This window comes from Hermetia illucens, chromosome 3 (assembly GCF_905115235.1).
Source record: "Hermetia illucens chromosome 3, iHerIll2.2.curated.20191125, whole genome shotgun sequence".
In the NCBI taxonomy this organism is placed as follows: domain Eukaryota; kingdom Metazoa; phylum Arthropoda; class Insecta; order Diptera; family Stratiomyidae; genus Hermetia; species Hermetia illucens.
The window spans coordinates 68,295,018-68,307,129 of NC_051851.1; the positions used below are offsets into that span (position 1 = coordinate 68,295,018).

Here is a 12,112-nt window from a genome sequence, read left to right on the forward strand (position 1 = left end):
AAAATAGCCGATCGAGTGTTATTTCTTGGTTTTTTGGGGGCAATTTATTGAAATTTGAACTCCGTAACGTTTGACTACATTGCATAATGTTGATCTGTAATTAGTAGTCGTATGGTTTTTTGAAATAAGAGAGAACCATAAAAACCATCAAACCAACCAACCAATGCATCTCCTAAATTACCAATAAATACTTCAATAAATATCTGCTAACCATTGGAACATATTGATATGATTACTGATAGTCTCAAAGCCTTTTATACGTATTTACGAGGGAGAGTCCCCATGTAGTAGCCAACTGGTGATAAGAAATGATCTGGGAAGTAGTCCGGTTGTTCAAATCTAGCCATGAACACTAGTCAGGGTCATTTGAGTTAATCTTATCAAGCTGCTTTAGATACTGAACTCTCTCAAGAACATATGAAATGCTGTCTTACCTACGTTATCATACGCACATGTGTAAATTGAAAATAAGAATTTTCATTGAGCAAGAGAAGAAAGCTATTTCGTATTTCCGCAATTCGTCTGTGAGGATATAGGGAGCAAATACCGTTGAACCGACAATGTCTACGAAAAATCAGGCAGCTTCAAACTTACGCTGTAATATAGTGAAGTAAATAAATGAGTTACCAGCTTTAATTCTGTTCTTTTCTGTCAATAATGCCTCACCAGTTTTAGAAAAAATGCTTCTCCATTGGAACTGTTGTGGCAATAACAACACTGCTTCACAATAGAGTGACTACAGTCGGTATAGGAGAACCTAGAGCCGAAACCAATCTGCTCTCTATCAATTAAGCTTTCGATTTTAGATAATAATATCTTCGCGACAGCAAGACGGTGAGCCTTTTCGGAATCTTTTCCCTTTTTTCATTTGTCGGAAATGATTCCGGATTCCCTGCCTTTATGAATGAGTGGAAGTGGAAATGGTTGCAGAAACTAGTTGCATGGAAAAGTCGCGCAGGGAGACCCCATACATGCAAATCGGGGGTGTAAATTTTTTTCTCATCAAATACAATCATGTGGGATATCAAATGAAAGGTCTACATTAGTGCTTTCCGAAGCCAGTATTAGTTCAGAAACTACCCAACCGAAAAATCTGAAAAAAATCACGAGGCTGCCTTTATATAGTGCCTAGGCTCCGAAATACCCTACATACCGATATCTGTTCAACTAAAGTTAATAATAGTATATAACTATAATTTTTAATAATTGGAGGGAAAGTCCCCCTTAAGTTCTTTCTAGTACCACGAAATGAAGCAATTTATGCTATTATATAGAGCACGATCCTACTAAGTTTAGTGGAAATCGGACTATTACTAACAAAGTTATAATGGGCCAAAGTTATCGCTTCTTTGCAAATTCAAGAATTTGAATGTCAATATTACTTGAAAGTGGATATTTTCACAAAATATATGCATATATAGCATCCTATGCACTATTGGTACAAATGCACACTCAAATGCCTTTATAAATACACAAAACCTTTCATACCTGAAGCGTTCAGCTTCCGGTTTCCCGACTTGGTCATGTTCAAACATATCTTTTTGTCATCGAAAAAATGCATTTTTTGCAATTAAGAAACGAACACTGAAGAAGGACACATATTGCGTCCGAAACATGCCTCTGCATTTCTTAAAAAAACAATAAATATATAAAAAAAAAGCAAGCGATGGCGGCTTTACGGTTTCTTACCAGGGCAGAGGCAAATTGTCAGACGCTGCCTCACCTCTGCCCTGGGAGCAGCGTGACCGTAGCGGCTCGCATTTGGTCCTGTCCAGCATTAAGTTGATGCGGACTTAGGAACCCATCATTCTCAAAACGAATAAATCTATAGTTAAACTGGAAAATTTTCTTTTTAATAGTTTTACTTAAAATGAACTGTAGAAAACAAAGGAACTACTTTTATAAAGCTTATGTTTTTCAATGGTTTTTCGGAAATAGCTCATGTATTTCATGTAGAAATAATATTAAGCAGAATAAATCTTTTTATTTTTTTGTAGGTACAAGATGGACAGAGTTTGGCTCGTCAAACGTAATGTCGTCATGTCTGAAAAAAATATTAATAAACAGAGCGTCCAGACAATACAGCTCTCGGTGACGGAAGCGAAAGAGTATTGGGGTGGACTTTGGGGGTTACCTGCCCAGCATGCTGAGCATGCTGAGTGGATCACCGCCGAAGGCACCCGCCATGCCAATACACCTGGCATGAATTTCGCGGATGTTACCGAAGAGGAAGTTCGACGAGCCATAAACATCTCGAAGAACTGGAGGGGCCCAGGTCTGGATCGGGTGCAGAATTTCTGGTATAAGAAATTTACCAGCGTACACAGTCGGTTGGCACGCAGTATAAATGAGGTCATGAGTCGGCCGGAGGAATTTCCACCTTTCCTCACTGCGGGAATTACCTACCTTATCCCTAAGAAGGACACGGTGCAGGACCCCGCAGACACAAGACCGATCACTTGCTTACCAACCCTCTACAAATTCATCACGTCCATTATTAGTGGAAGGATCAATGCGCACCTCGAGACCAACAACATTCTGTCCGAGGAGCAGAAGGGCTGCCGAGTTGGGTCAAGGGGTTGCAAAGAGCAACTCATTATCGACTCGGTAGTTGTAGGACAAGCAACTAGAGGCCAAAGAAACCTCTTCAGTTGCTATATCGATTATGCCAAGGCTTTTGATAGCGTTCCGCATACCTGGCTAATCGACATCCTACATCTGTATCGCATTGATCCGAAACTAATAAAGTTTTTGGCGACAGTCATGGAAGGGTGGCATACCACCTTGTCAGTCCGTACATCTGAGGGTGCTAATACCTCAGAGCCCATCCGTATTCGGAGGGGCATCTTCCAGGGGGATTCATTGAGTCCTCTTTGGTTTTGTATGGCACTGAACCCCCTTTCATGGCTACTGAATGATGCTAGAGGGCATGGTTTTGCAATAAAATATGGCCTACGTGCTAAGTGCGAACTGATACACTTGATGTACCTAGATGACATCAAGCTGTATGCTGGTACTGACAACCATCTTAGAAGTCTGTTGCGAATAATAGACATGTTCAGCCGTGATATTCGGATGGAGTTTGGATTAGACAAATGTCGAATCCAAGCCATTCGCAAAGGTCATCACGAGCCGCATGCCGGACATAGCATTGATGACCTCCACATCGAAGCTATGACCGAGACAGACTTCTACAAGTACCTAGGAATTCTGCAAGGAACCCATGCTCGAGTTGGTGATCTGAAGGAAGCTCTGCTGTCCGAATTCCTGCGACGTGTAAAGCTGGTGCTGAAATCGCATCTCTCGGGGAAGAATAAAATAAGCGCGTTGAATGTATTCGCCATCCCTTCACTGGCTTATGCATTCGGAATATTGCCGTGGACGAAGACCGACCTGGAAAACGTCCAGCGGCGGATACGGACAACTATGTCCAAATTCCGAATGCATCACCCAAAGTCTGCCGTGGAGCGGATGAACCTGCCTCGTGACATCGGAGGTAGGGGCGTGGTTGACGTGGCGGCACAACATCATCGCCAAGTCGACTCGCTGCGCGCTTATTTTTACAGTAAAGAGCAGGCGAGCCCCTTGCATGCGGCTGTCTGTAAGGCAGACTGTGGACTGACTCTACTTAACTTGAAGGATCGATCTTTCAATCCTCTGAGTGGGATGAAGTCGGACCAGGAGCGGATCGAGGAATGGAAGTCGAAGGCAATGCACGGTAAACACGTGAATTGTCTTTGGCAGCGATTTGTCGATTTGCATCTGTCGAACAGGTAGCTGTGTGCTGGGGAGCTCTTTGCTGAGACGGAGGGGTTCATGTGTGCCATTCAGGATGGCGTGGTCGCCACCCGAGCTTATAAAAAGCTCATCATGAAAGAACGGGTGGAGAACGACCAGTGCAGAATGTGTCGTTCGGCGTTAGAGACGTTGGACCATCTCATTTCTGGCTGTACTGTTATGGCACCGGTGCAATACATCACCAGGCATAATGATGTATGTAAGGTTATCCCTCAAAACCTTGCATATAAGCATGGGCTGATCACGGGAACATGTCCGGTTTACCGATATGAGCCGCAAGCAGTACTTGATAGTTCTGCTTACAGCATGTATTGGGACCGGCAAGTTCTGACTGATCGCCATACCGCACACAACAAGCCTGACGTACTGCTAGTTGACAAGACGAGTCGCTCCGCGTATATTATTGATGTTGCTATCCCCCATAATAGCAACATTGAACGGAAATACGTGGAGAAGAAGGTGAACTATGAGCCATTGGCTCGTGAAATCAAAGAAATTTGGCGTCTCGAGCGGGTGGTTGTAGTTCCCATAATATTGTCAGCTACAGGTATTGTACCTAAATCCCTGACGGCTTCCCTTGATGTCCTGGGACTTTCGCACAGTCTGGTTCAAACCATGCAGAAGTACGCCATTCTGCATACGTGCTCGATGTTGCGGGGGGTACTCGACGGATTCTCCCACTGACCTACCACCGGCCACCACCACCAGTGCCCCTTTAGTTTTTAAGTAGGTAGGATCGTCCGAGCCTAAATGCTTGGCATTTAGTGCTAGTATTAGGTAAAATCCGGCATCTGCCGAGATTGTGATAACTCGGAAATAATCGTTGGCGCAACAATTCATATTGGATCAGGGCCTTGAAGTGTGTTAGAGCACTTCATTCAAGACCGTAACGGTACACTACAGTATATTGTAGGAGACAATGTGGTCAGCATTGCGCTCGCCTGAGATTATTACCCTGATTTGACTCAGGTACTCATTCACAGTTGAGTCAAAACCACGATACAAATCCCACTGCCACCAGCGAGATTTGAACCGTGACCTTCCGTACGACAACCTTGTGTTCTAACCACTCAGCTATCCGGACACAAAAAAACTTACTTTTTTAAATATCTCAAAAAATAAAAAGATCCTTCTATTTCACAATCTTTTTTATTTTTTGAGATATTTAAAACAGAAATGATTTTTTCCTTTTGATCATAGCTCAGTTATTTTTTATCCCACAGACTTCTATTATACCTCAGGCCTTTTCAGGCACTGGAAAAGAGCTTCAGGTCAACTTCCACCAAAATTCACTGATTTTGCGTTATTTGACCGCCTGTGAAGCATGCACCTGTACCTATCAAAAATAAAAAGATTTATTCTTTTTGTTATTTAATATGCTTTGCTTCTGCTCAATATCAATTCTACATTAAATGCATGGTTTTCGAGCTACTTGCGAAAAACCGTTGAAAAACATGATTTTTTTCTATAAAAGAGCGACATGTTTGAACATGAATAACTCGAAAACTACTACTTGTACGAACAATTTTTACTAAACATTTTTCGCTTAAAATCGACCATTTAATCGATGTCTGTAGTTATTTCGAAAAAAAATATTCCACCTCAAGGGAGGGGGAGTGCCACACCCTTCCGAGGTTCACACACACGCACGTCGGCCCTATATAACTTTTGTTTCTTATGCCACACTCTACCTCAAAATTTCATGTCAATCGGTCTTGACTGAAAGAATTCAAAGATTGAAAGCTTCAATGGTGTGCTGTTTCCTAAATTCACATTGGTGATCAGGTTTCACGTTGCTGTATCGCGAGGTAGCGTAATATAAAAAGGAGTAGCACAACAACAGTATCATAAAAAATGCTTGCTGTCGGTTTCGTTCGCCAGGGCAGAGGCAAACTTATCAGAAGCTTCTTCACCTCTAACCTGCAGTGCAGCGTAACCCATATAAATTCAAAGTCCGACATAGATATGAAATATAACGGCCAAAACCCATCGATTCGAAACCTTGGCTGGTCTTAGCGGACACAACTACTCTATTTTTTTCAGGGATTAAGTGGCGCTGAGTCCATCATCCAAGTTTTAGCCGACCGCGCTAATTTTGGGGAACGGCTTCCTTCTTCTGTCTAGTGGGGGTCTTTGGGGCAAATAGACAATTTTTCGAAACAATGAACTGGGCAAATCTCGGTTTTCATCATAAACACCTCTTAATTATCGCTCCCCCTCCCAACAATACTTTTTGAAGTTTTCTGTAAAATAAAATCTATTAAAATCGATTTACTGCCTTTCTCCCAGTCACACGCACTTTTCCAAAAACGGTTGTATCATTTGAAAGGAAAATTGATGAAAATACTCAAACTGAAATCTCACGCATACAAGGAGTGCCATTTTCAGAAACGCGATGTCCCTATGTAAAATATAGGCCTGAAAATACATCGCCTTAAAACAAAGTTATTACATAAAAATATATATTTAAGGTTCTGTGTAAATATATGGACACTATGAAATCCCACGCATACAGTAAATGACATAAATTTAAGTCGAGTTCAATTATAAAATGAATGAGAGAGGGGTAAAAATGCCCAAAAATCTGAAAAAAATGCAAGGTCATGCGCATATACTAAATCTAGGCGTCAAAATATGTCCCATTCCGATATCTGTTCAAATAAACTCAATAACTTTCAGAAGTTGGCCGGAAACCCTCTTAAGTTCGTTCTAGGTTTACCAACATGCAGAAGCATAGAGGCAGTATTATGCCCGATACTGCAAATTTTCGCGATCTGGCTATTGTTATCACAGTTGTAGCAGTTAAAAGTTATCAATTTACTGCATCTTAAGTCATGCAAATAAGATGTTGACGTCATAGTTAACGAGAATAATCGACATTCCAGTGATATATTAAAGACAAATATATGAAGAAGCTACTTCTATCCAACCCTTTTGCTTTTTGTCGCTATTAAGTCAGTCCTTTTTAAGATTTTGTTGCCTCTCTGTATGTCTGTCACATGCACTTTTATCAAGAATGGTTGCACCTATTCACATGCAATTTGATGGAAAGATGGGAACTCTGAACGCCCACGCATATAATGGGATACACCACTCTACGTTGAATTTAAGGAGGCTCCGCATACATGCGACAGGGGATGTACAATTTTTTTCACTGAATATATTCGTAGGTTTTCCAAGTCTGATTCAGTATTTTCCAAACTAAATCTGAATTTCAAACATTTTCAGATTTTTCCAAATTAACTTCAGACTTTCCTAAGCCAATTTCAAAATTTTTCATCCCAAAATCAGAATTTTCTATTTCAAATTCAGAAATTTTCCAATGTTCTGCTACAATAGAATCTCCATAATTCGTATACTCGTAATAAAGGGACTGATGATTTGATACGAAATATCGGGATTACCAATTATCGGGAGTGCATTTATTATGCAGAAAATTAACTCTGGCGACCGGCAAATTTGTATGAATTAGCTTAGCTTAGAATCGACGTTCGAATTATCGGGATTCTACTGTATACCGTTTTATACCAACATTTTGTCACTGGATATGAAAGGAGCTAGAGAAAATACATTAATATAGCCTTTAACATGAAGCATCATACTGCAAAGTTTTTGCGTCAAATTACTGCTTCCCACGAGATAAAATGCCGATATCACATCGAATTGAATATGGAATATATTCAAGGTATATAACCGTATACGAATTATATAGGTATAAGTGGAGCCAAATATTCCTACATAAAAAATTAACAAAACCTTTCCTACCTGGAGCGTTCAGTTTCCTGCTTTCAGACTCGTTTATTAAACAAGTGTGGTCCCATCCAGTAACTGGAAAAGCCTTTCCGCCCTCCTAAGTTAAACTCCTTCTCATCAGAGAGGGTAACCTACAGGAGAAAAGGATGGCAAACACTCAAAATCTGGGGTTTCGTTGAAAATGGAAAAATTTCACGAACTGATTTGTTGTCCGAATTTTAAGCACGGTAATATGCTTTAGCTGAACGCTAAAGCGGGGCATCTCAGGGGAATAATTTTGAGTATGTCGAAATTTCTCAAAGAGCCTGAAGCCGTATATTCGTCATTTTTCTTTAGATTCTTGCTTGCTTTAAATTCTTAGAAGAAAACATCCGGATTCACATACGTCATGGGGCTTATTACAATATTTGGATGGTTTTTGCTTTTTGGGTATTATTTCATTCGCATATACCGATATTTAATGGACCACTTCATTAGAGCTACACATCATACCCTAGTCACTGGCTTGCTGCTTAATAAAGTGATGTTTAGCCATATCAGTTGTCAGCCAGGTATAAATCTAATAATAACTTTTTAGGCAATCATCGTTTGCCGCATTAAATACAACAACATGCAGTATCAACCTTAAGCACGACCTGTATTTCGACCAAGGTGAAATACTACCGAACGCTAAACTATGTAAAACGTTGCTGATAGTGTGAGAAGCTACACTGAACACTCACAAATTATTAGTAAATACCTACTAATTTGTAATTTGAATTTTTCATCGATAATTTTATCGTTTCTGGAAGTGGTCTTATAGTTACGAAATGGTCGAATTTGCGATATTTATCACTCTCTCGTTATTTTATCATTACAATTTTATGTAAGAATGTTGACAAGGGTTTTAAAAGATCCGTGCTCAAGAGCAAAAAGTTAACATAGATAGTAACGAAAGGTTAAACCAGGCATTTCAGAGGTGATCCCAAAATTGTGAAACGCACCATTACATATTGATTGATTGATTGCATGCATTCACAAAGATTCTATGATTAAAATTTATGAATGAAACCAAAATCTATAATTCTTGAATCTCTCAACAACTAGCCGCTAATTTATTATCGCCTTACGAGAAGTGAAAATTATCTAATTCTTTTTATGAACTGTAGGCACCTAAATTTTCATCGCACTTCTCAATTTTCAATCATTCAAAAACAACAATTTTACTATTTAGGAATTATAATATTTCAGCACTTTTCCTCTCCATTGCTTACTAACAAAATATTCGATCTAACTGTAATTTCACGGTGTTTCTAGCGATTAAATTAAGTCCAGAGCTGCTAACAGTAATGAAGGGAACAGGTGGTTCCCGAAATATTGGTGTTTGCAAGCTTAATAAATATCACTAGCGAAAAGAAAATATTCTAGCTACCAATTTTTTTGTCCACCCTTTTTTGGCTTCATTAGTCATTTCCTACTATATCTTGGATTCCTTTTGAGTAACAAATGTGCTTAAGAAGGTAAACGAAATATAATAGATAAAGTAGGATGACAATAAACAGGAAGAATGGAATGGAGTTGAGAATTTCTATTGGAAAAATATATTTGAACTAAAGGATTTATCGTCTCTGCTAGCTGATGCATGATGGATGATTAGGTTAATACTTGAAAGTTCTAGAATGGATGGCTTAAGGAACACGCATAAATCTAGCGAAAGGGAGAGGATGTTAATAACCCGACCTCAGAGAGAACAGAACTCAACATTTGTATCAATAACTCTGCTAATTTAAAAACAAAATTGTGTGTCAGTTTCTCTGATGAATGATACAAAATATCCCATTACCTCTCAAAAATACCCCGTTTCATCACAAAACACAGTTACACAACTCTCAGCCAATGAACCCCTCACAGAAAAAACAAGTAATTTTATAGGCATTATTTCCCAGTATTTTGAAACCTCAATTTTGAAATAAATAAGACCCGTCACAAAAACAGTAGATAAGTTGGATTTCCATCGGCTCGGTACAAATATCACGTCAGTTGATCCTAGATTAACATGAATCAGAACAAGTCACACCTCTTAATATGGTGCGTATGACAATAACAAATAATAAGAAATGATAACAATTTTCCATCTCATAAATTGTACAATTCGAATGACGATAAGCGTTTTATTTGACCTAGACCACTCTTCCCAAGTGCATGGTATCTCCAAGAATCCGTGAAAAGCTCTTTAATCACTCACCCAGTTTCTTATCAAAAAACAATTAATATTGTAAGTAATTAATCACGAATAGCAATTACAATTTCAAGCCACACCAGTATTTCCTATTTTGTCTTCCTTTAGGTTGATTGTTAATCTACTCTTATTTTTTTGCATTTCTTTCCAGCTTGATGAAAGGGTTAAGCCTCGAGGAGTTAATGCCCTTCGATAACGATCCATGGTGGCAGAATATGCGTAGAATAACGATGACGCTTTTTTGGACTGTACTATTTGTAATACTGACTGCAGCTTGCATCATCGCCGTCACTGAACATAATCAGGGACATTGCTCAGCAAAGAGTAACGTGATCAAAAGACAAATTGTTCAAGGACTATTAAGTCCAAATGGAACGAGTTCAACTGCGACTCATCTTGTGAATACTGCAAGTGTAATGTTAGCCCTCTGAAGAACAGCCTTAACTACTAATTATAGCTCCACAATTAATTTAAAATATGTATGTCCATATATTATCATCCTGAAGATAATTGGAACTTTGTAACAATGAAGTTGGCGTGCGTTTAAAATCAATTTCAACTTCAGTTTACTAAGTAGTGAAGGCAGCATTAGAAATGAGTCACAGAAAAATTTATTATTGCCTGCAGGACATTGCGAAAATTGTTAAAAAAAGTATACATTTTAAAGAGAAATTTATGATTTTAAATCCAAAACCATGTTTTATTCCTGATCTCATACGGAAAGATAACATGCTTATTGTGGTTCAATTTTCTGAAAAGTTATTCTCGATGTATTTTTAAATACGAAACGGATGTCATTAATATCGAGGATATCTTTAAAATAACAAATAATATGACATTGAATAACATAAAAAAATGAGCGTATGCAATGTTATAATTTCTGTACCCTGATGAAATACATAACAATTATTTCATTAGACGGATTGCCATTGGCGCAAATAGAGACTTGATAAGCAAAAATATGAAAAGCCGGCGAGAGTACCGTCCACAGAACACGCAAGTTAAATATTAAGAAGGTCAACACGATTGTTGCCCTAAATTCGATAGGGCAGACGTCAGCATCATACAGCATTTTCGGTTGATTGTTCTTTATATTTGATTATCTGATATGACTAAAATGTTAGTATTAAACGAAAAGTAGTCTTTAGCCTATTTATAGAAAAATAAATTTGTGATGCATGTTTGAATTTAACTTATATTTTGTGAAATTACTATATGTGTATAGCAAGCAAGACATCTTTATTTTAATAAACATGACATTCTCGAATGTCGACAAATATACTTACCTAAATGTTTATTTCGTTAACAAATATAATCTCACAAAAAGAAATCAGTTTTTATTGACTTTGAAAAGCCGACCGCTTCTAAGTTCTATGCACTCTGCACTAAACATCACCTTCATAAACGTTCATGTCCCTACAGAAGAGACTGCAAGATTAGAGAAAGGCATCTCCTACGAGGTAGAGGAGGGAACCTCGGAAGTACTTGGCTTATACGAAAAAGAATCTGCGAGCATCCGCGCAGACAAGACAATCTTCATCCAAACTGGCTTCAAGTTGATTGAATACCGCCTTTTCTCAGCCTTAATAATTATCAGGACATATATGGATTTGGATAATTGTCTCGTTGGCGTTGTGTTTTGGGTTCGATACAGAAGACCTCAAGCCGAAATAGATAATGGGATTGAGGAGTGGTCAAAAAAATTCCAAGTTGGCAAATAGCGCAGGTCTACTGAAGTGTCCCTTTGACAGTTGCTTGCGCCCCTCTGTGCTAGCCATGCTCGGGAATATGGAGGAGGGGATCTTTATGGATACCCTTTAATGTAATCCAATCCGATGCATGAGACCGCACCGGAACCTGAAATAAACAAGTCGGGAACCCGGAAGCTGGACGCTTCAGGTATGAAAGGTTTTGTGTATTTCTTAGTACGCAGCACGTAATATATCCAAATATTATGTGAGAGTATCCACTTTCGGGTGATATTGACATTCATAGTCTTCAATTTTCAAAGAAGCAACAACTTTGACGTATTATAACTTTGTTAGTAATAGTGCGATTTCCACCAAACCACCACCATGTTTCACATTATAGCCCACATCGCAGCAAAATGTCGTGGAGCTAGGATGAATTTAAAGGGGGGTTTCCAGCCAATTACAAAAAATTATAGTACTACACTATTATTAACTTTATTTGAACAGATATCGGTATGGAAGGTATTTCGGAGCCCAGGCACCATATATTGGCAGCCTCCTGATTTTTTTCAGATTTTTCAGTTGGGTAGTTTCTGAGAATGGCCCCCTTAAAGAAATGACCAATTTCAACTCCCCGCACTCTCCAACTTTC

At 38.9% G+C, this 12,112-nt stretch overlaps 1 protein-coding gene across 2 annotated transcripts in view; it reads left to right on the plus strand.

Annotated features, from left to right (window-relative positions):
- Positions 1 to 11,054, plus strand: part of LOC119651513 — a 47,503-nt gene extending 36,449 nt beyond the window's left edge. For both annotated transcript variants that reach the window (XM_038055139.1, XM_038055140.1), the window contains exon 2: positions 9,921 to 11,054. In XM_038055139.1, the coding sequence (XP_037911067.1) occupies positions 9,921 to 10,200 (280 nt within the window). In that variant the 3' untranslated portion in view covers positions 10,201 to 11,054. The remainder of the gene's footprint in view (positions 1 to 9,920) is intronic.
- The last annotated feature ends 1,058 nt before the right edge of the window (positions 11,055 to 12,112 follow it).